Raw genomic sequence first — 23,636 nt, 5'->3', positions numbered from 1 at the left:
GTATTCTCTTGATCTTTTTTGACATGATGGGCTGTTAAGCAGACAATATTAAAAAAAATACTGTTGAGCTGTGCAACTATTCACAAATTCCACTTTAAATAGAAACAGAGTGCACCCACTGTCAAAAGCTGATAACAGGCAGTGCCTGTAGCTCAGTGGGTAGGGCGCCAGCCACAAACACTGAGGCTGGCGGGTTTGAACCCAGCCCGGGCTAGCTAAACAACAAAGATGACCACAACAAAAAAATAGCCGGGCATTGTGGAGAATGCCTGTAGTCCCAGCTACTTGGGAGGCTGAGACAAGAGAATCGCTTAAGCCCAAGAGTTTGAGGTTGTGTGAGCTGTGACACCTGGGCAGTCTACCCAGGGGGACAGCTTGAGACTCTGTCTCAAAAAAAAAAAAAAAAAAAAGCTGATAACAGACTGGTGTACTAGACCCCCCCATAAACTGTTGCCAACCAGCCTCAAGAGGCAGTGGTACCAGGCAGGCAGGTGAGTTAGAAATAAATCAATAAATCATGAGCATGGCAGCCATCAATTTAGCCCTATGGGTTACTAATGTTCTTTTTTTTTTGTAGAGACAGAGTCTCACTTTATCGCCCTCGGTAGAGTGCCGTGGCATCACACAGCTCACAGCAACCTCCAACTCCTGGGCTGAAGCGATTCTCTTGCCTCAGCCTCCCGAGTAGCTAGGACTATAGGCACCCGCCACAACGCCCAGCTATTTTTTGGTTTGCAGTTCAGCTGGGGCCGGGTTTGAACCCGCCACCCTCGGTATATGGGGCCGGCACCCTACCGACTGAGCCACAGGTGTCACCCAGGGTTACTAATGTTCTAATTGTGCCAGTCAATCTGAGAGGATTATTCCACTGAAACTTATTCTTTTGTATTTTTTTTTTTTTTTTTGACAGAGCCTCGAGCTGTTACCCTGGGTAGAGTACCATCACATCATAGCTCACAGCAAACTGAAACTCTTGGGCTTAAGCGATTCTCTTGCCTCAGCCTCCCAAGTAGCTGGGACTACAGGTGCCCACAACACCCGGCTATTTTTTGTTGTTGTTGTTTAGCAGGCCCAGGCTGGGTTCAAACCTGCCAGCCTTGGTGTATGTGGCCGGTGCCATAACCACTGTACTACGGGCGCCAATTCTTTTGTATTTTAAGTATGTTCATTTTAAAAATAAAATGAGGTGGCGCCTGTAGCTCAGTGGGTAAGGGTGCTGGCCACATATACTGAGGCTGTGGGTTCGAACCCGGCCTGGGCCAGCTATAACAACAGCAACTACAACAACAAGGCTCAGCACCTGTAGCTCAGCTGGCTAAGGCACCAGCCACATACACCAGAGCTGGCAGGTTTGAATCCAGCCTGGGACTGCCAAACAACGACAACTACAACCAAAAAAAAAAAAAAAGAAAGAAAGAAATAGCCGGGCATTGTGGTGAGTGCCTGTAATCCCAGCTATTTAGGAGACTGAAGCAAGAGAATCGCTTAAGCCCAAGAGTTGTAAGTTGCTGTGAGCTGTGATGCCACAGCACTCTAACCAGGGTGACAGCTTGAGGCTCTGTCTAAAAAAAAAAAAAAAAACCTGCAACAACAATAAATAGCCTGGCGTTGTGGCAGGTGCCTGTGGTCCCTGCTACTTGGGAGGCTGAGGCAAGAGAATCGCTTGAGCCCAAGTTTGAGGTTGGGCGGCACCTGTGGCTTAGTGGGTAGGACACCAGCCCCATATACTGAGGGTGGCAGGTTCAAACCCGGCCCATGCCAAACTGCAACAACAACAAAAATAGCCAGGCATTGTGGCCAGCGCCTGTAGTCCCAGCTACTTGGGAGACTGAAGCAAGAGAATCGCCTAAGCCCAGGAGTTGGCAGTTGCTGTGAGCTGTGACACGACAGCACTCTACTGAAGGCAATAAAGTGAGAAAAAAAAGTGAAAAAAAAAAGAGTTTGAGGTTGCTGTGAACTGTGATGCTACGGCATTCTACCCAAGGCAACAGCTTGAGACTCTGTCTCAAAAAATAATAATAATAATAATAAAATGAAAATATAAAAGAACAAAAATGTATTAATACAGATAAAAGTATTTGCTCTATAAAATTTGGTTTTAGTCAAAACACCACATGCAGCTTTAAAGCTGCTGGTTCCCCACCCCTTCACCCCTGGACTAATACCCTGGCGTTCAGTGATTCTTTGGAATCCAAACTGACCCCATTCTGGGAAGGTTTGGAGCACTGTCTTGTGGGAACTCCTTCACTCATTTACTCAATTAATTGATACCCTGTACTTTCCTATTGAAGGCACCAGGATAAGCCTTCATCCACAAGTAGGAACATACATCACAAGTCCTGAGGGGGGACAGCTGCATGACGTAGAGTCCAGGAGGTACACAGAGGATGACCAGGTGACTCCCAGGAAGGCTCTCAGGGGCACAGAGCAGTGTCTCCTGGGGGCCACAGCCTCAGCCAGGCCAGGGTGAACTTGGGCCAGGTGGACAAGGCAGGGCTGCTACCTCTGACCACTGACTGGATATAAGGTGTGGCCGGGAGTGGGGAGAGTGGGTTGAGGGCCAGGTGGATGGGGGACAGGAGTCCAGGACCATTCTGAGGCTCTGTTCTGAGCAGTTTGAAGACAGTGTCTACATCTACCTGTCCACAGGAGAAGCAGGCTGGTGGGGGAAGGGCAGGTCAGTTTTGAGCCTGTTAGGCCAGTGAGCCATCCAGGGGTCATAGGGTAGAGGATGTATGGCCTGGGGACTCAGGGTTGCAATTGGGTGGATGAGTGTAGCCTGCAGTTCCAGGAGGACAGAGGTCTGGGAGCCTTCATGTGGGAACCTTGCTGGGCAGAGCTGTGAGTACCCCATATTCCTAGGCAAGGCCAGAAAGTGCATGGCACTGCCACAAGGTCAGGCACTGCTAAGTCATGGGGACAGATGCAGGGGTAGAGATATCCCCATGAGGATCTGCTCAGTGGAGCTGAGGACAAGAGGGAAGACAGAGGGACCAGGAACAGGGTCTGTAAGATGGGGCCCTGCTTAGCTGCCCACAACCACAAGCCTTATCAGTGTAGGGTGACCCTAGACAGTAAATCCACCTCCCCCATTACCCTAGAAAGCTACCCACCAAAACAGAGTTGGATCTTCAGGAGGACACAGCCCAAGAGCCAGTATCCTCAAATGCAGCCACAGGGCCTGACATGCCCTAGGATACGAAAAAATGCAGCCCCAAGGCACAGAGCTGTGATGAGGAAGAGACCAGAAGCTGGCCCAGGGCCCTGAAGTGCCCCACAATGGGAAAAGAGAGCAGCCTAGCCTCCTGCAATATCCTGAGCCTGTGTCTGGTATATGAGTTTGGAAAGTGCCCTCCCATGTCTAGTGATATCAACTCCTGGGCAAATGCAGCTGGGGTGTTTGGATCTGCTGTGGCTGCATGTAACTACAGTGCTCTGCAGACTCCATTAAGGAGTCAGGGACAACCAGGGCTGACTGTTCCCCTGGGAACCCTTGGAGGGGCAGGTCCTTGCCCAAGGCAGCCTGGTCACTGATAGCTGTGGCCTGCTATGGTCTGGATGGGTCTGGATGGTTCTGAATGGTTCAGGTCTGCCTGGCTGAGGATGGTGTCTGGGTCCTAATCACCACCCAAGGGCTGCTGTGCAGTCAAGAGATCAGTAACTGGGCTGCAGAGTATTAAGTGTCTCCTGCCAAGCTGTCCCTATGCACCATAGCCCTGAAGCAGTGTCCTAAACCCACAGGTTTGACCTAAACCAATCCTAAAGCCTTTGTGCACCTGAACTGGTGCTTTTCAGAAAGGAGAGCTGCATTCCAAGAGGGAAGAAGACACAGAGACTTGAAGCAGTGGCTTCCAGAAAGTGTCATTTAACAAAAGATACCATCTAGTCCCAGCAAATCGCTGAGGCAATTTCTTGCCAATCCAGCCATGGTCACTTCTTGGTCTTGGTCCAGAACTGCCGGTAACGCTCCACATCAAAGTCATCACCAGGCTCCTCCTCATACTCCTTTCTGGGCTGAAGCTGAGCCTCTCGTTTCCGTAACCTGGCCCGGCGTTCCTCAGGGGACAGGGTGTCCAAGTCTATAGGCATCTGCAGGAGAGGTCAAACACACCAGTGTGGCTTGGGACTTTGGACTTTCTCTCCCTTCAGAGCTTTCATTCTAAGAGAAAAAATTTTTTTGTACTTTTTGTATTTTTTTTTTTTTTTGAGACTGTCTCACTTTGTCACCGTTGGTAGAGTGCTATGGTGTCATAGCTCACAGCAACCTCAAACTCTTGGGCTTAAGTGATTCTCTTGCCTCAGCCTCCTGAGTAGCTGGGACTAGAGGCACCCACCACAATGCCCAGCTATTTTTAGACACAAGGTCTCACTCTGGATCAGGTTGGTCTCAAACTCAAGAGCTCAGCCTCCCAGAGTGTTAGGACTACAGATTACAGCCACTGCACTAAGCCTTTCTATATTTTTCAAAACACACAACTCTTTAATCTTATCTGAGGTTGTTGCTTGGAGTGAGTTCTGACCTTCCCTCCCACTCCCCCCAACAAGCTGTTCTCTCCCTGCAGCCACCTGTCCATCCCAAGGTGCCTGGTCACTATCCCAGCCACCCGGCCGTGGGACCTAGCCAGGCATCGGGGAATGCCTGGTGCAGAAAGCTCACCGCCAGTATGCGCCGTGGTTCCCTGTAGCGGATGTGGATGGTGGAGCCATCCTGCCTGACCAGCAGCACCGGGTAGAGACGTGCATAGGCCTGGCGGTGCACACGAGTAAGTGAGGCTCTGCTGCTGTCAGCCCACCAGGAGGAGGTGTGCAGATGACAGGGCACAGGGCCGGCTGCCTTTACAGTGCTCTGCCTCAGCAGGCTGCAAACAAACACACACATACTTGTCAGTGGATAGTGCTGGGGCAGATGTGGGTCACTGCCAGGCCTCATGAAACATTAACAGAGTTGGTGATCCATGTCAGGGGCAGGATTTGCCTGGGGATTTCTGAGGCATGGTCAGAGCAGCCCTAGCTCCAGCACCAGGAAGAGACTTCTAGGCACAGTCTTCCAGCACTGAGGACAGAGGACAACAGCCAAGACCAGGCAAGCTTAGAAAAGCCCTCTCCTGATGACAAGAGGAGGGTTCCCTGGGGCAGCCTTTGACAGTAAACCCAAGAGGCCTGTAAGTCCCTGCTTACCCAAGCAGGCAGCCCACAGCTTTCATTCCTCCTCAGAGCCCCAGTGGCACGTGGAAGTGGTCAGTAACGTGTGCTGGTGTGCAACCTGCTGTGCAAGGAAAGAAGAGATCTTTTATAAAGAAATTTCTTCCACCTAATTGGTCCTCATTAAATCCCAACCCAGAATGAAGCTACAGACCCCAATCTACCTCCAACATGCATGAAATCACTGGGTAACTTGCCAGCCTCTCACAGTAACCCTCTGTCTTTCTCAGATTAGAATCACCTGGAGAGGTTTTTCTAAAAGCAGAGATTCTGAGTCAATCTGTGGTAGGGCGCAGGCTGTCCCTTCTAGTGGGTTACCAAGCCAGGGAACCAGTTCTGAACAGACTGCAGCTTAAATGGTAGAGCTTAGGTCACACTTTGCTTTCTAAGGTCATTGCTAGTTTTCATAAAAACCCAGTGAGGTGAGGATAATCACACCTGTTTACAGAAGGAGAGAGAGGCCCAGGACTGCTTGGTTATGTTCCCCGATTCCCAGGGGAGCCTGTGCTGAGGTAGCCGACGTGAAAGCCAAGCGTTTCCTATACACAGACTCCAGGAAATAAGACTGCACGGTGGACGAGTGCAAGGGTTCCCTAACTAAGGAGGGGACCAGAAAGGAGGAATGCTGTTGTTTCTAAAATGGAAATCCTGCTCAGAGGCCTTGGCTCACCACTTCCCTCCCTCTCGACCTCACCAGGACAGAAACCCAGGGACTGTCCAGGTGGGTTTTATGGGAAAGCCTCTGCCTCTCTCATCTCCTTCCAGGAACCCGAGACAGGTACACCCCTCTACCCCCTTCCCAGCCTCTCTCCCGCTAGACCCTACAAGGACAAGTGCAGCCCCACCCCCTCGACCCCACAGGGACAGGGTCCTGGGACAGGTTCACCCACAGCTCCTTCCTAGCCTCCCGCTGCGAGACTGCTGCTCGCCCGCACGAGGAGTCAACCTGCGGCCGCCACCGTCGCTGGGGAGAAGCCTTGAAGCCTGGCAGTGCGGGACCCCAATGGCAGGCTGGAAACTGCGGCCCGGGATGAGGCCACGCAGAGGGTCACAATAGAATCCGAACCTGCAATACTCTAGTCCCACAACCCATACGAAAGCTGCCCGCGCAGCGTCGCGCAGTGGTGACGCATTGTCTGGGCGGAGCCAGGCCATTCGCGGCCGCGGGTTTTTTGGGGAGGAGCTGGAGCCCGGGACAAGCCTTATGCGCAGGGCCAATGCGGCGCAGTGTAGTACTTGGACAGAGGCGAGGCTGGTGAGGATGTGGCCTCAGTCCCTGCTGGGCAGCGCAGGATGGGGCGGGAAGGATCCAGGGAGAAACTGTGGGCCTAGAGGAGGACCCGAGGAGCGGAAAGGCCAAGAGAAGGCCCCGGGAACCGAGGGGAGACCCAGAGACTCGGGGAGGCTGGGGGAAGACCGGGAGTGAGCCAAAGGTGTCCGAGGAAAGCCTTAGCGGGAGTTCATGATAACAAAATGAAGTCATGTCACCACAACCTAACCAAAATGGTATGGGGTAAGGCTACAAAGAACCCGCTCCCACACTTGGCATCCCTGAAATCCCTGTGAGTCTCCCTAGTACCTCGGAAATAAAGCTGATCCTAGGAATTCCCAACCCCCCGCCCCGGCGTCTCCCCCACCCCCACCCCTGCCCCCCGCTCTCAGTGGTTCAGATAGGATACTTGGGTTAGGACAGGTCTCTCCCCCAGAGCACTACGGCCAGCTGTGCTAGAAGCTTCTGAAACCAGTGCTGCTTTGTCTTGTGCAAATTGCAGATAGCATGGGACTTCCCGCTTGGGTTCCCTCCCTCCACTGCCTGAGGTTCTGTTCCCCTTTTTGCTTCCTCCTCTTTTGCTTTTATCAATCTTTCTGTTACTCTTTCTGTCAATAAACTCTGTTAATCTGTCCTGTCACTGGAAAAAATAGTTGCAGATAGTGCGAGGAAATCTGGATACAAACAAAACATGGGCGGAAAAGGCAGTATGGAGAGGAGGCTCCAGTTTACTCCTGTGAGATTAGAACTGTTTCTAAAGAATTTCTATTTTCTTTTACATTCAGAAACAGTACTAGGCAAGTGTTTATTCGATGCTCTCGAAGGAACACTTGCCTAGTACTAGGTAGCATCTCCACCTTGAACTGCTGACCACTCCCGCTTTGAGCCTCTGGAGCTAATGGACTCTTTCTGCGCATCTTTCCTAGAAACAGAATTCTCCCCATACACTAAGAAAGCAGTCAATTTTGCAGTGGACAACAGCTGGATGTCCTCTAATTCCAATCAATTCTAACACTACCTACCTGAATACCAGTTGCAACTGGTTTACTTCTGCCTATTTATTTTTTCTTTTACAAATAGAGTCTCACTTTGTTGCCCAGGCTAGCATGCTGTGGCATCATCAGGGCTCATAGCAACCTCAGACTCCTGGGTTCAAGCAATCCTCTTGCCTCAGCCTCCTGAGTAGCTGGGACTACAGGTGCCCACCACAATACCTGGCTAACCTATATTTTTAGTAGAGAAGAAGTGTCACTCTTCTGCAGGCTCAAGTGATCCTCCACCTCGGCCTCTCAGAGTGCTAGGATTACAGGCATGAGCCACCACTCCTGGTGATTTTACATGTGCTCTTGACCTGACTGGCTACAAATCAGGTATCCCAAGCTCAAGTGATCCTCCACCTCGGTCTCTCAGAGTGCTAGGATTACAGGCATGAGCCACCACTCCTGGTGATTTTACATGTGCTCTTGACCTAAGTGGCTATAAATCAGGTATCCCACCACCTCTCCTTGGGTTTAATTAATTTGCTAGAGCAACTCACAAAATTCAGAGAAACACTTTTGCTTTGTGGTTTATTATAAAAGATAGCACAAAGGATACAGATGAAGACGTGTAGAGGGCAGGGTGCAGGGGCAGGCGCAGAGCTTCCATGCCCTCTCCAGGGGGTCACCTGCCAGGAACCTCCACATGTTCAACTGTCTGGAAGCTCACCAAAATACTGTCTTTTTGGATTGTTGTGGAGGCTTCATTACATAAGCATGATTGATTAAATCAACTCAACATTCAGCCACTCTTCCTCCTGGGAGGTTGTGGGTGGGATGGAAGTCCCAATCCTCTAATCCTGCCTTGGTCTTTCCCCTGACCAACTGCATTCAGAAGCTATCAAGGGGGTCTCAGCCACCCTATAACTCATTATCATACAAAAAAATGACACTTTTGAGATTCTAAGGATCTGAAGAGTGGTATTCTAGGAAATGGTGGAGGGACCAGGAGAAAATTTCCCATTTTGCCCTCTGAAGGTTCACTGCTAAGCAACAGATAAATGGGCCAGATGCATGGCGCAGGCTTGTAATCATAGCACTCTGGGACACCAGGGTGGGATGATCTCTGAGGTCAGGAGTTCAAGACCAGCCTGAGTGAGAGTGAGACCCCATTTCTACAAAAAAAAATAGAAAACTTAGCCAGATGTATGGTGACCCACATCTGTAATCCCAGCTACCTAGGAGGCTGAGGCAGGTTGATTGCTTGGGCCCAGGAGTTTGAAGTTGCTGTGAGCTCTGAAGACTCCACTGCACTCTAGCCAAGGCAACAGAGCAAAAAAAAAAAAAAAGGCATACAAATTTATTGGCATACACAAGGGAAAATTAGTCATGACTCAACCATGTAGTGTAGGAGACCAGATGACTCAAGGGAAGGAGAAGCAAGAGTTAAGCTTTGAACACTGTAACCATAAGAAATACCTGTGATATAACATCTCAATAACACCTTGGTGGTGGGCTCCTTAATATGAGAGCACGAGCATTAGTGCTTGGCAATCTCCACCGGTGCAAATAGCCATAGAATCACTTGTATAAATAGCTGCAGGAGCGGTTAGTTTGGTTTCATTCATTTCTCTCGCGAACTCGCTCACTCTCTTTTGCTCCTCCTGCTTGGAGGGCGCCTATCTTGCACCCTTCTACAAAGATTGCTAAAATTCGCTCTCCTACTAAGACTGTTTTTCTCCCTTGAAGACCGTCTCATTCTCTCCTGCTAAGAGGAATTGCCCTCTGGCACCTAAGGGGAGTTGTTCCTGAGCAAGGTAGTAAAGCAGTCCACGTCAGGACAGTTAGATAGGCCGAGGCTGGCGATCTGGCGTTCCAGGCCCAACAATGCAGTGTACACATCTACCCTACTTCTTAGGGGAAAGGAAGATGGGAAGGGTAGATGATTTTAGGGGGCAGTAAATGATTTATAGGGGGATTCAATGGGTTTGAAGAACATACAATGGCCTGAGACAAAGTCTGTATGGTGGGCCTGCACAGTGGACAAAAGTTTGTAATGAAAGTCTGTTCAGATGTGTTGACTGACTTCAGCCTTTCTTCCTGTGATACAAGTTCAGTTAATGGAAACTCAGAGATTGCTTTCTTCATTGGTGGATCTGGACTGTCGGCAGATGAAGTAACTTCAGAGAACAACCTCATCCTGTGTTTTGGGAGAGAAAGAGGACTGAGAGACAGGACAGGGTGCGGGGAGGTCAAAAAGACCCTGCGGCTTCTTCAGTGCAGTGTGTAGAAGTGCCATATTTGGGGGCATTGGTTTCCGAGCCCCTACAATGAGGACCAAAGATATATTTTGCAATATCAAACATGCACTTGGGTTGCAACCCTTTGCTAAAAAATAAAATTTATTCTAGACAGCCTGTCTCTTTGAGTTTCTTTTTTCACCCTGACAACCAGTGCAGTGGGATGGATCATGTCCCTGCAGTGGGGAGTAGGGTGGCCCAGCCTGGAGCTGTGGCGTAAGTGGGTGACTTTTCCACCCAGAACCTTACAGTTCAGCCACTTCTATGAAGACCTTCTAGTACTAGCATTAGCCAATACCAACTAACAACCGCCACCACCTGCACCCCTGTAACCAATGTTCTTTGTTTCAAAACAGCTCACGTGAACTTCCTTTTTTTCCTTTCAAAGTTTTTCTCACCCCAACTCTAATTTTTTTGTTGTTGTTGTTTTTTGTGTTTTGTTTTTAGAGAGAGTCTCATTTTATTGTCCTTGGTAGAGTGCCATACTGTCACAGCTCACAGCAACCTCCAACTCCTGGGCTTAGGCGATTCTCTTGCCTCAGCCTCCAGAGTAGCTGGGACTATAGGCGCCTGCCACAATGCCCAGCTATTTTTTGTTGCAGTTTGGCCGCGGCCAGGTTCAAACCTGCCACCCTCAGTATATGGGGCCAGTACCCTACTCACTGAGCCACAGGTGCCACCCCCCAACTCTAAACTGTTATGGTCCACCACAGCACACGTTAGGTTGTGATCACCTGCTATTCCCAAATAAATGTGTTTAGATGGTCAGTCTCTCTCTTGCTCATTTCAAGTTTTCACTAAGGACAAGATCCTTTCCTGGCTTGGAGGCCTCTGGAGCAGTGTGCAGGGCCCACCTGAGCCCACTGTATTCTCCACTTCCTGGAGTTATCTTTCCCCTGGGTGGTAAGTCCTCTGTTGATTGGAACTCCCTTCTTTTGGTTGAGCTCTCTGACTTTATTTGGAATTTATTTCTATTGAGGACATCTCACCCTCTCTGGTGAGTATGTTTCATTTTTGGCCCCTGGCACGTAAGTTAGACTTTTCTAATTTGTTAGAAACAATTTTTTGTTGTTTCTAAACATCTTCTGAAAGCAAAATAACAGCAACCTTGGGCACAGGTGAAGCATGTAAGAGCACCAGGGGCCGGGCGCGGTGGCTCACACCTGTAATCCTAGCATTTTGGGAGGTCGAGGAGGGTACATCGCCTGAGCTCAGGAGTTCAAGACCAGCCTGAGCAAGGGTAAGACCCCCATCTCTACTAAAAATAGAAACACTAGCTGGGCACCTGTATTCCCACCTACTCAGGAGGCTGAGGAAAGAGGATCTCCTGATCCCAAGAATTTGAGGCTGCTGTGAGCTATGATGATGCCACAGCATTCTATCTAGAATAACAGACTGAGACTCTCTCAAAAAGAAAAAAAAAAAAATACAAAGAGACAATAGGGTGCTTACCATTTTGTGACAGACCCTAGTTTCCAGAGTCAAAAACTCCAGTGAAAGGAGAAATTAGTCACTGACAGGCAAAATTACCACTGAGGTCCTGCCAGTTTCAGGAACATTTCCATGCAACAAAGGCCCTGTGGTCATGGGTCAGACAATGAATTCACCAAGCAAAATGAGTAAAAGCAAGTGTGTAAAAGGCACCCTTGTGAAAGCAGAACATTTTGCCCCAACCCCTAATTTCCTTGTAGGACCCATAGTATTTTCTTTTCTCACCCCCCACTTTTTTTAATCTTTAACGCATATATAATATACAACATATTAGATAGTATATCATTTTTGTTAAGTACTTAAATTTTTAAAATTTAGATGTCAAAGATGTGCAAAAAGAAAACAGGTGAGAGTCATGAAAGGATTGAAGGACTGCCTGAAAGGGAATATTCTGAAATCAAGGAAATGTTACATAGCTTTTTGGGAGGTTGATACTCAGATTTCTATTAAGTCTCCAGAAGGGAACACGTTATTACGTGTTAATAAGAGCTCAATTTTGAAAATATACATGGAAGAATTCTCTTGTTTTTCAGGAATTTTTCTTATGGTTTCTCTGAACCATGCAGCCTGATTTTAACATGAAGTGATCCACAGCACTTTAAAACTTGACTAATCAGATCATTTGTTTTTCATTGTTAGCTCTAATATTTTGCTACTAGCTACCTTGGTTTTTGATGCCTAAAAACATTACCTAACAGAAGGGTAGGGTAATCAAATTAACTAAAGAAAGGATTAACTTTCAAATAACTTAGTAAGTGAATGAATAAATGTACTTTTGTCTTCTATTTTTTTTTTTTTTTTCAGTTTTTGGCTGGGGCTGGGTTTGAACCTGCCATCTCTGGCATATGGCACTGGCGCCCTACTCCTTTGAGCCACAGTCACTACCCTTGAATAAATGTACTTTTATGTTTGTATTTGTAGTTGTTCCCTTCCAGATCCTCATCTTTAGAGGGAGAATCAAGTGTCATCTTTTCACATAGTTCTGAAGAACTTGCTGTCAAGTTTAAGTTTAGAAGCAAAATGTCCTGCAACACAGATGTTTACACAAATAAATGAACGATGCAATAGGTCACAATGAGTAGAGATGCTCAATACTGACATTGTGATGCATGACCTAGCCATCTTAATATTTCTCTGTAATTCATTGATTCAGTTATGTATAAAAACCTATTAACCAACTGAATCTCTTTCTTGCAAATAGGGCACGAAGCTCCAGACTTCTTTAGTCTTCTGGCACAATGAAAACAAGTGACAAGATGGCCTGTCTTCCCATGAATAATGTTCCCGTCTCTTGCTCTTTTCTCACATAAACTACAAGGCTTCAAGAGATTGTGGCAATCCTTCATGTTTTCTGTATCCATTCTCTGTTCAGAAAGGTTATCTGACTGTTCTAATGTGCTTAAGATGGTCTCTTGGCTTTCAGAATTGTGACCCAAATCCAAGAGTTCCACCGAACTGAAAGAATCAAAAAGTTTGGCATTTTCTTCCTTTATATATACATCTTTAGGTCTAACAACTAGAGCTGAAATGGTTCTTTGGCAATCAGGGACATCAATTCTTTCATTTTCCTTTTTTTCAGGTATGGCAGTGATATCAGATGTGGAAAAAGAATGGGTTAACTTAGAACAATCTGAATACCGATCCTTCCTCAAAGCCCAGCAATGGAAACAGTACAGTACACTGCCACTCATCCTCAGAGTCATCGTGTCATCACTCAAAGACTTAGAGTCCTCAAAGTCTTCATTTTCTCCCACTTCAATCATCTTTTTGTCACTCACTTTCCCTACTTCTTCACTTGTTTGTTCGGTACCAGAAGCTTCAACTTTTACTCCAACACCCAACTGCTCAGATACTGACTCATTCAAAAACTACAAGTCATCTGTAGCATCTGAAACAATGGCAGTACCCACATCCTTCTCCAGAATTCCTGCATTTATGCTGTGAGGTAGGCAGTGTGGGAATATCACCTTCTTTGGTTCTTTTCCTGGCATTGAAACTTTCCTCTGCACTTTGCTTCAGTTGGTCTTGACTTGGAATGTCCATACTGTGATCCTGTGCGAGAGCAAGAGTCTGAGCAGCATCTGTAGTAGGAGTGGCTAAAGTGACAAGATTCTTGCTTAGCATATCACAGAGGGTGCTCGGGTCTTTCATTTGCTAACTGTCTTTATTGTGTAGTATACTTGTATTATCATTGAAAATCTTCCCCTATTTCTGCTCCCATCTCCCCCAAAGTCAAAATAAAGAATCCTTTTCCTTTATACAGTTCATAAAATGAGATGACTCTCAGAGGGGATTCTCTGTTTCATCAGCTTTCTCGGACATCCTAGTAGCTCTCCCAAAAGAGAGAGCCCGGCTGGGGGTAAGAGGGGTAGGCAACAACAGGCCCTAAAGCCTCAGCAGCATTTTGAAATGACGAGCAATGAGGTCACAACTTCCAGCCTCCCCCAACCCCCCCCACCCCCCCCCGCACACAAGAGCTTCTGATGAGGCTTCTGGAACCATAGACCTCCCCCCCACCCCCCCCTTTTTTTTTTTTTTTGAGTGAGACTCTGTCACCCTGAATAGAGTGCCCTGGCGTTATAGCTCTCAACAACCTCAAACTCCTGATTTCCAGCAATCCTCTTGCTGGAACTCCTGAGTAGCTGGGACTACAGGAACCTGCCACAATGCCTGGCTAATTTTTCCTATTTTGTAGTAGAAATAGGGTCTCACTCTTGCTCAGGCTGGTTTCAAACTCCAAACTCCAGAGCTCAGGCAATCCAACTGCCCTGGCCACCTAGAGTGCTACCCTGTTTCCCCGAAAATAAGACATCCTCCAAAAATAAGACCTACTTACAGGAAAGATAAGATATCCCCTGAAAATAAGACCTAGCGCATCTTTGGGAGCAAACTTTAATATAAGACACTGTCTTATTTTCGGGGAAACAGGGTAGGATTACATGTTTGAACCACCATGCCCAGCCAGGATTTTCTTTTTGCTCTCAAGAGACTAATAAGAGAATGGAATCCCCAAATTCTCAGGCATGCCAGGACACCTCTCCTGCAGGGACTCCAGCTGGCTGCACGTCCAAATGTTCTAGTGCACATCCTTGTGTACATTTTTAAAATGAAGGGCAAATTACATCAAGAACAAGTTAGACCTCCAATGGCCATTGTGAAGATCATTCAAAATCTCTGAGTTTATTTTTCTTAGAATTAAATTTAGGAGGCTGCACCGATTGAGTGAGACAGTCTGAATAGGACACATATTTCATTTGGCATCTTGAGGCTTCAAACCACATTCAGAACTCAAAATATGGTCTCACAATGAAACACTGTCTCAAAGCCAGCAGATAGATAAACAAAGGAAGACCAAAAAAGCATTAGAGGCCCAGATTCTTTCCTCCCATGACCTCCTCTTCCCCTTCCTACAGCTCTTTCTGTGATCACTGACAGCCTAGAGAAACCCAAGTCTCCTATGTTCCTTGAACTAATGCTGAACTCTGAGCAATTGCTAAGGAATTGCTCAAAGTCACTGAATATCCGATGGATTTGCTCTTGGATTCACGTAGTCATCTAGGTTTGTTGGCCCAGTTGCTCTAATCTGTACCAGTTGGTTCACATGCTTGTTGATGAAGGCCAAGCCTAACACTCGATGGCTAAAGCTAACCTGGCACACCCTGAACTGGATTTACAGCAGCAGTTCTCAACCTGTGGGTCATGACCCCTTTGTAACAATGAAAATACATTCTGCATATCTGATATTTACATTATGATTCATAACAGTAGCAAAATTACAGTTATGAAGTAGCAATGAAAATAATTTTATGGTTAGGGGTCACCACAACATGAGGAACTGTATTAAAGGGTCGCAGCATTAGGAGGCATTAGGAAGGTTGGGAACCACTGATTTAGAGAAACAAATGCCCCAATGCTGGGAACAAGCTCAAAATCTGTGCAAAAGTCCACATAGCTAACCTTGAAATCTTCCCTAGAGCCACAGATTGGAACAAGATTCAAGCTCATACCCAAGAAACTAATGACCTGATTCAGAATTATCATGGTGGCTTCTAGAGTCTTTAAGGGAAATTCCAGACTTCTTGTAGATGTAAATTCTACCTGAGTTGTCTTTAAACCTGTTTGTGAATGGACTTACTTGAGAGCTTTCCTGGCTTGTTAAAAAGACCCATGGAGAATGAAGAACCCCATTCATCCCACATTCAGTAAATAGGGCCCATCAACCTCTACCATGAAGAATACCAATAAAAAGAAAATTACTGGTATTTTCAATTGCCAGCTACAGTGGATGGAAGCCCTAAAACAAAATCCTTTGGCCTCTGCCATTTGTGTAAAAAACCCAGACACTGGACCACTCCCCCAAGAACCTCCCAATATATATTCCCCAAAATGGTTCTCCCAAGAATTGCAAGGGCTTCTCTCCTTCCACTCACCTTTCTTGGGGAAACAACTCTTTAAGATCAGGAATGAGGTCCTACCTGTCCTTATAGATGCTGCAAGTCATACGTTCAGTGCTCAACATCACTGACCTCTACTGGCCCCTATCTTGGAGTAAGTGAGAATAGAGAGTGTCTCTTATAAACTGTAGGTTGTCTGTATCCAACCTGATCCCTTGCCCCTCAGATCCCTATAGGACACCCACCTTTTTACTTAGTAATTCAGTCCTTGTGCACTTTGTTGGCTGATAGTTTTTCGAAAACATGTGGGAGTTTCTTTGTCCCAAAAGGGGGAAATAATTGTGTAATTTGACAAGCCATCTTGAATTAACTCTACCCTAGAGCCTCCTGAATCTCCCACTTCTCTTATTTGACCCATTAAATAAGTAAGCTCTGTGAATCAAACCCATCACTGAAAAATATAAACAATGTCTCATATTCCCATGTACCAGTCCCTGAAACACCCTGATAGTGCCAGCAAAAAACTTTATGGCCACAGATCTGTCCAAGACTTTTGTGCAACAGGCAGTGCTGCTGTAAGCTGCCACCCAATTGTTCCAAACCCTCATACCTCATTGATCCAATCCTACGTGACAGTGAGTTCTCCCTGTTAGTGATGTATGCTATGCTATGCCTTCCTGAGCAGTCTGGGTGATGAAGCCAGGCAAACCCTTTTTTCTTTTACTTGGGAAGGCCAATAGTGCACTTGAGGTTTCGCTGGGAGCTCCTCGTGCTTTTTGCAAATTCTAAAGGCTGAGTTAGAGGATGTTACTTTCCCTCAAGGATCCACTTTACTGCAACATGTGGATGACCTTCTCCTCTATTGTCTCCCACAGGCATCATGTGAGAAAGACAGACTTTTGAGAACTCTTAGTTGCCAAAGTCCATAAAGTTACTCAGGAAAAATTACAACTAGTAAAAACCCAAGTGAAATATTCAAGCCACCTACTTTCCTCTGAGTGGACCACACTCAGACCTAGACCAGATACAAAGCACCTTACAATTCCTCAAACACAAAACTAAGCACCAACTCTGTGAGCTTCTTGGGCTTATTGGATCTCCAGGTTGTCACTTTTGGCCCAACTTTTCTGCTGAAGACCACCAAACGTGACCCTACTGTTCGAGATTCTGAAGATGTGGCTTTTGATAAGCTAAACCCAGAATTATTGAATCCTCCAGCCTCAAGATGCCCTATTAACTCCCACTATAGACTCAATGTTTACTCCCTCTGAAGCTCCTGTTGAAACTCAATCCTCAATGTGGCAGTTTTGAGAAGTGTGGCCTTTAAGTGATTGGGTCAGGAGGGCTCTGCCCTCATGAATACATTAATCTATTCATGGATTAGTAGATTAATGGGTTATCATGGAAGTGGGATGGGGGCTTTTTTTTTTGAGACAGAGCCTCACTTTGTCACCCTTGGTCGAGTGCTGTGCTGCCACAGCTCACAGCAACCTCCAGCTCTTGTCAATTCTCTTGCCTCAGCCTCCTGAGTAGCTGGGACTACAGGTGCCCACCACAATGCCCAGCTATTTTTTGTTGCAGTTTGGCAGGGGTCAGGTTCGAAATCGCCACCCTGGGTATATGGGGCTGGCGCCCTACTCACCAAGCCACAGGCGCTGCCTTTTTTTTCTTTTTTAGAGACAGTCTCACTTAGCTTGCCCCCAGTAGAGTGCCGTGGTGTTACAGATCATAGCAACCTCCAGCTCTTGGGCTTAGACAATTCTTTTGCCTCAGCCTCCAGAGTAGTTGGGACTACTGGCGCCCGCCACAACGCCCCATTGTTCTTTGTTGCAGTTTGGCCAGGGTGGGCTCAAACCTGCCACCCTCGGTATATGGGGCCCTACTCACTGAGCCACAGGCGCCGCCCGGGACTATAACTTTTTATTAAGACAGAGTCTCACTCTGTCACCCTGGGTAGAGTGCCCTAGTGTCATAGCTCACAGCAACTTCAAACTCTTGGGCTCAAGTGATCCTCTTGCCTCAGCCTCCCAAGTAGCTGGGACTATAGGCACCCACCACAACACCCAGCTAATTTTTGTATTTTTAGTAAAGATGGGGTCTTACTCTTGCTCAGGCTGGTCTTGAACTCCTGACCTCAAGCAATCCATCCATCTCAGTCTCCCAGAGTGCTAGGATTATAGGCATGAGCCACTGCGCCCCACCTCATCACACAAGATTTCTATAAACCTCTTAAAACCGCTTATCCAAGCCCAAGAGTTTGAGGTTGCTGTGAGCTATGACGCCATGGGACTCTACTGAGGGCGACAATGTTAGACTGTCTCAGAAAAGAGAAAAAAAACTTTGTGATCAAAGCTGGCTGGGATTGGATGGTTTGATTTAAATTAGATTTAGAATTAATAGTACACTAATGAGAAAGTATTTTATTCTTTGTTAAAATGACAAACTTCTCTTAGAGTATTGGTCCGAGAATGGGAAGGGTGTTTTTTTTCCTTTTGAGTAGTTAGCATGGGAAAGATTTTGTGTTTTATCAAGAATATTTCTTATATTTTGTGCTATTATAGTTTTTTTTTTTTTGAGACAGAGTCTCACTATGTTACCCTCTGTAGAGTCCCGAAGCATCACAGCTCACAGCAACCTCACAGTCTTGGGCTTAAACAATTCTCTTGCCTCAGCCTCCCAAGTCACTGGGATTACGGAACCCACCACAACTCCTGGCGTTTTTTTTTTTTTTTGTAGTTGTCATTGTTGTCTGGCAGGCCCGGCTGGGTTTGAATCCACCAGCTCCGGTGTATGTGGCTAGCACCCTAGCCGCTGAGCTATAGGCGCCAAGCCTTATTGGGTTTTTAATTAAGAAAAGTGGACTGGGTAAAGCTGCTCATGCCTGTAATCTTAGCATTCTGGGAGACTGACGCAGAACTGCCGAAGGTCAAGAGTTGAAGACTTGCCTGAGCAAGAATGAGACCCCCATCTTTGCTAAAAATAGAAAAAATTAGCCAGCATTGTTGAGTGAATGTAGTCCCAGCTACTTGGAAGGGTGAGGCAGGAGGATTACTCGAGCCCACTAGTTTGAGGTTGCAGTGAGCTATGATGATACCACATTGCACTCTAGCCATTGCACATCTAGACTGTCTTGAAAAAAAAATTCTCTCAACATTGAAAGAACTAAGTTTTTTGTTTACAACTATGTGATCTTCTATATTTTGGAATCTGTTAATTATCCCTCTGGTCCATTGATTATTACTTCACAGTGACCTGTGATCCTATTTTAACCCAGTGTATTACACCTTTGAACATTTTTGACACACTCCCCAAAATTAAATTCTAATTTATTTATTTATTTTTTAGATAGAGTCTCATTCTGTTGCCCCAGGATAGAGTGCCATGGAATCAGCCTAACTCATACGAACCTCACCCAAGAAGCTGGGACTATAGGCACCCACCACAACCCCTGGCTAATTCTATTTTTTAGTAGAGACAGAGTCTTGCTCTTGCTCAGGCTGGTCTCAAACTCACGACCTCAAAATCTTCCCACTTCTGCCTCCCAGAACGTTAAGATTACACGTGAGCCACCACACCCGTCCTAAATTAAGTTTTTTGATCTCAAACTTTTGGGATATTCTAGAGAGCCTCTGGAACATCCAAAAAAGAGATATTAAAGACCCCCATCTTTGCTAAAAATAGAAAAAATTAGCCAGCATTGTTGCGTGAATGTACTCCCAGCTACTTGGAAGGGTGAGGCAGGATTACTCGAAATATGTGAAACATTGTCAAATAATAAGCGATGCTAAACCTCCTGTGAATTATATTTGTATGCACATTAATGTGATCCAAAAATCATAATTCCTAGGCCAGGTGTGATGGCTCACGCCTGTAATCCCAGCACTTGGGAGGCTGAGGGAGGTAGATTTCTTGAGCTCACAGGTTTGAGACCAACCTGAGCCAGAGTGAGACCTTGTCTCTGAAAAATTAGCTGGTTTTTGTGGCAGGTGCCTGTAGTCCCAGCTACTTGGGAGGCTGAGGCAAGAGAATCACTTAAACCCAGGAGTTTGAGGTTGCTGTGAGCTGTGACTTCATGGTACTCTACCAAGGGTGACATAGTGACACTCTTGTCTCTAAAAAAAAGAAAACAAAATTACAATTCCTAAAAATCTGATGTTATGAGCCACAATTTCAGTCACCACATTAGATTGTTGCATGCCACAGAAATAACCACATTTCCTTGTCAATTGCATCATTATTATAAGGAATGCTCCAATCCGTAACATGGCCATTTTAGGTCTGGTTATTCACAGTTAACTGCTTTATTCTCATGCTTTTCTGAACATTTTTTTGCAAGCAACCATAATCCTAAAGTGTTGTCTCTTCAAGATTTGTGGGAATGGAAAAGACTCTGCCAAATGTAGGTTGCTTTTAAGATCACATAATTGGACTGGATAAGAATTTCCAAAACTCTAATGGGAAAACTGGACTCATAAAACTGCTAACCCGGTTTGGAAGCGACGCGGTTTCAAGGCGTAAGTGTTCTGTCTCATATGAAGACCTCAGCCTTAAAAATTCTGTTAATGAGGTTGCTGTTACTTTTCTCAGCTTTCACCAAGTGTCTGACTTTTATTTTGCTGTACTGTGTTGGCTTTGAAGGATTTCTCAGTGGCTTAGCAGTAATTCGAGTAATGAAGACAGTAACACAGAAACTGGATGGCTTCTACAGGGAGCCAGGCCTCTGATATAGACGAGATTTTTGGATTCTTCAGTGATGGCGCACCCCCCACCAAAAAGCCCAGGAAGCTGCTTCCAAGCTTAAAAACTAAGAAGCCTCGGGAACTCGTGCTGGTGATTGGCACAGGCATCAGTGCTGCTGTTGCCCCTCAGGTTCCAGCAGGCCTTGGATCTTCTAGAAGATGAGGAGAGCAAAAAGTTTCAGAAGTGTCTCCATGAAGACAAGAACCTTGTCCATGTTGCCCATGACCTTATCCAGAAACTCTCTCCTCGCACCAGTAATGTTCGATCCACATTTTTCAAAGACTGTTTGCATGAAGTATTTGATGACTTGGAGTCAAAGATGGAAGATTCTGGATAACAGCTACTTCAGTCAGATCTCCACTTGATGGAAAATGGAGCCCTCATATTAACTACAAATTTTGATAATCTCCTGGAACTGTACGCAGCAGACCAGGGGAAACAACTCGAATCCCTTGACCGTACTGATGAGAAAAATCCCTTGACCGTACTGATGAGCCCCTCTCTCGAGTGGGCTCAGGAGAAGAGGAAACTGAGTGTGCTGCACATCCATGGGGTCTACACCAACCCTAGTGGCATTGTCCTTCATCCAGCAGGATATCAGAATGTGCTCAGGAACACTGAAGTTATGAGAGAGATTCAGAAACTCTATGAAAACAAGTCATTTCTTTTCTTGGGCTGCGGCTGGACTGTGGATAACACCACTTTCCAGGCCCTTTTCCTGGAGGCCGTGAAGCATAAATCTGACTTAGAACATTTCATGCTGGTCCGGAGAGGAGATGTAGATGAGTTCAAGAAGCTTCGAGAAAACATGCTAGACAAAGGTATTAAGGAAATCTCCTGGGCGGCGCCTGTGGCTCAGTCGGTAAGGCGCCGGCCCCATATACCGAGGGTGGCGGGTTCAAACCCGGCCTCGGCCGAACTGCAACCAAAAAATAGCCGGGCGTTGTGGCGGGCGCCTGTAGTCCCAGCTACTCGGGAGGCTGAGGCAAGAGAATCGCTTAAGCCCAGGAGTTGGAGGTTGCTGTGAGCTGTGTGAGGCCACGGCACTCTACCGAGGGCCATAAAGTGAGACTCTGTCTCTACAAAAAAAAAAAAAAAAAAAAAAGGAAATCTCCTATGGAAATGACTATGCTGATCTCCCGGAGTATTTCAAGTGGCTGACACGTGAGATCTCCACCAGGGGTAGATCAGCAGGGATGGTGAGAGGTCAGCTAAATGGCTCCTCCGCAGCGCACAGTGAAATAAGAGGCTGTAGTACATGAGCAAGGTAGGGCAATCACCATTGTTAGACCAAGCTGTAAGGCCTACCATGGACAGTGTTTAACAACTTACACGAACCCAACACAGCTCCCAGGAAGTACCAATACCCAGAGGTTGAAGGTTGGGGATAGAGTGGGGCGGGGAGTGTGTTCCAACTTAATCCTTCAAGTCAGCTGGTTCCTGATTTCTGCTGCTGGTTCCAGTTCAAGAATATCCAAGCAACAACTGAACCCAAATTCTACCCTGCACCTCACTCCCCAGGCTGGGCATGCTGTGTCTACATAGCAGATCAGTGCGACACCTCCACCATTTGAGTGGCTGCAGCTCTGCAAGGACTTGGATATGGGCGCCAGGGGTCCCCATGGCTCTTGTTGCAGTTTTGTACTCTGTACTTGGGTTTTTCAATTGAGCATAATGGCTTTTTAAAAACATGACTTGAAACTCTAGTTTTCTAGATCTTTTACAGTACATAGTATTTTACATAACTGAGCTATATTAAAAGCTTGTTCATTTACTTGCAAAAAAAAAAAAAAAACTGCTAACCCAACATTAGGCAGCACAAAAATTACATGAGGCTCGGTGTAGTGGCTCATGTCTGTAATTCCAGAACAAAATTATGGGAAATGCTGTTCTGGACTGAGCTCCTGCACTAGGCCCCAGTAGACCTGACTAAACCAAAATGGGGTCACTTATGTTAATCACCACATAAACAGCTATATTCTCAAACAGACCAGTTTTTCCAGAGTTAGCGGAATAAGGAAGTCCTCTCTGCTTACCCCCTTACAAAAAAGTAAACTGAAGTTAACCAGTTATTTTTCTTTTTTTGAGACAGAGTCTTACTATGTGGCCCTCGGTAGAGTATGGCATCACAGCTCATAGCAACCTCAGACTCTTGGGCTTAAGTTAATTCTCTTGCCTCAGCCTCCCAAGTAGCTGGGACTACAGGCGCCCACCACAACACTTGGCTATTTTTTGTTGCAGTTGTCATTGTTGTTTAGCAGGTCTGGGCCCGGCTGGAATCTGCCAGCCTCAGTGTATGTGGCTGGAGCCCTACTCACTGAACTACAGACGCTGAGCCTTTATTTTAGTTTGAGACAGAGTTTTCCTCTGTCACCCAAGCTGGAGTGCCGTGCTACAATATAGCTCACTGTAACCTCAAACTCCTGAGCTCACATGATCCTCCATCAGCCTCCCAATAGCTGGGACTACAGGCACTATAGCCATGTGTCACCATGCTCCACTGACTTGTATATTTTTGTAGAGATGAGGGCTAGTGATGTTTCCCAGGCTGGTCTTCAACTCCTGGCCTCAAACAATCATCCCACTTGGCATCCCAAAGTGCTGGGATTACTAGCGTGAGCCACTGTGCATGATATGTGAAAATTTCTTCCACTTCTTTTCTTTTGGCTTATTTTCACTTTCTTTTACTCAACTATGTTGTCTACAATATGTACCTTGTAGAACAGACGCTGCTTCATTTTACTTGAATTTCCAGAAGAGGCAACCAGGCCTGTGCCGCCATCTAGCCCCCTTTTTTGTTTGGAGACGGAGTCACCCTTGGTAGAGTGCTGTGGCATCACAGCAACCTCAAACTCTTGGGCTTAAGCAATTCTCTTGCCTCAGCCTCCCAAGTAGCTGGGACTATAGGCACCCACCACAACGCCCGGCTTTTTGTTGTTGTTGCAGTTGCTTAGCTGGCCGGGGCTGAGTTTGAACCCGCCACCCTCAATGTATGTGGCTGGCGCCGTAACCATTGTGCCACGGGCGTCGAGCCAGGACGTCCCCTTTGCAGCCCTTCAAAGTCCTCCTCTTCGCCCCATGAAAGCGCCTGTGTTCTTTCGTAGCACCTGCATCCCGGCGCGCAGCCCAGACATGATCCTGCCGCTTGGAAAGGACCGCTGGGTGATAACCCTAGCCCCACGGAACGAGGCAGGTCTCCAGGCGTTGCCAAGATGAGCGGGCGCAGGCTGGGGCACGGACTGTGATGTCAGCGGAAGGGCAT

The 23,636-nt window shown here is 46.6% G+C and overlaps 2 protein-coding genes and 1 pseudogene across 6 annotated transcripts; 1 reads left to right on the top strand and 2 right to left on the bottom strand.

Annotated features, from left to right (window-relative positions):
• Nucleotides 1–1,099: 1,099 nt before the first annotated feature.
• Nucleotides 1,100–6,317, bottom strand: MRPL55 (mitochondrial ribosomal protein L55). Of its 4 annotated transcripts, none has more exons than XM_053572612.1 (4): nt 6,093–6,317; nt 5,179–5,263; nt 4,658–4,859; nt 1,100–4,089 (listed from the first exon to the last, which is right to left on the bottom strand). In XM_053572612.1, the coding sequence occupies exons 2-4, from the start codon at nt 5,202–5,204 to the stop codon at nt 3,931–3,933; spliced, it is 387 nt and encodes a 128-aa protein (XP_053428587.1). In that variant the 5' UTR covers nt 5,205–5,263; nt 6,093–6,317; the 3' UTR covers nt 1,100–3,930. The 4 variants fall into 4 exon arrangements, with proteins under 4 accessions (XP_053428587.1, XP_053428583.1, XP_053428584.1 ...); XM_053572608.1 differs by having other exon boundaries at nt 1,101–4,089; nt 5,179–5,266; nt 6,132–6,317; XM_053572609.1 differs by having other exon boundaries at nt 1,101–4,089; nt 6,132–6,317.
• An 87-nt stretch (nt 6,318–6,404) lies between these two features.
• Nucleotides 6,405–13,340, bottom strand: LOC128572599 (protein Mdm4-like). Its single transcript, XM_053572581.1, is given in 4 exon segments — nt 6,405–6,530; nt 12,416–12,914; nt 12,916–12,943; nt 12,946–13,340. Coding segments are annotated over 4 exon segments (711 nt in total). The 5' UTR covers nt 13,004–13,340.
• Nucleotides 13,341–19,829: 6,489 nt separating this feature from the next.
• LOC128572598 (protein FAM118B-like) lies at nt 19,830–23,590 on the top strand (annotated as a pseudogene). Its single transcript, XR_008376215.1, has 2 exons — nt 19,830–21,195; nt 23,460–23,590. The product of XR_008376215.1 is annotated as a protein FAM118B-like (transcript).
• The last annotated feature ends 46 nt before the right edge of the window (nt 23,591–23,636 follow it).

The sequence above is a fragment of the Nycticebus coucang genome, chromosome 20 (genome assembly GCF_027406575.1).
Source record: "Nycticebus coucang isolate mNycCou1 chromosome 20, mNycCou1.pri, whole genome shotgun sequence".
NCBI classification, from domain to species: Eukaryota; Metazoa; Chordata; class Mammalia; order Primates; family Lorisidae; genus Nycticebus; species Nycticebus coucang.
This window is presented reverse-complemented; position numbering and strand designations above follow the sequence as displayed.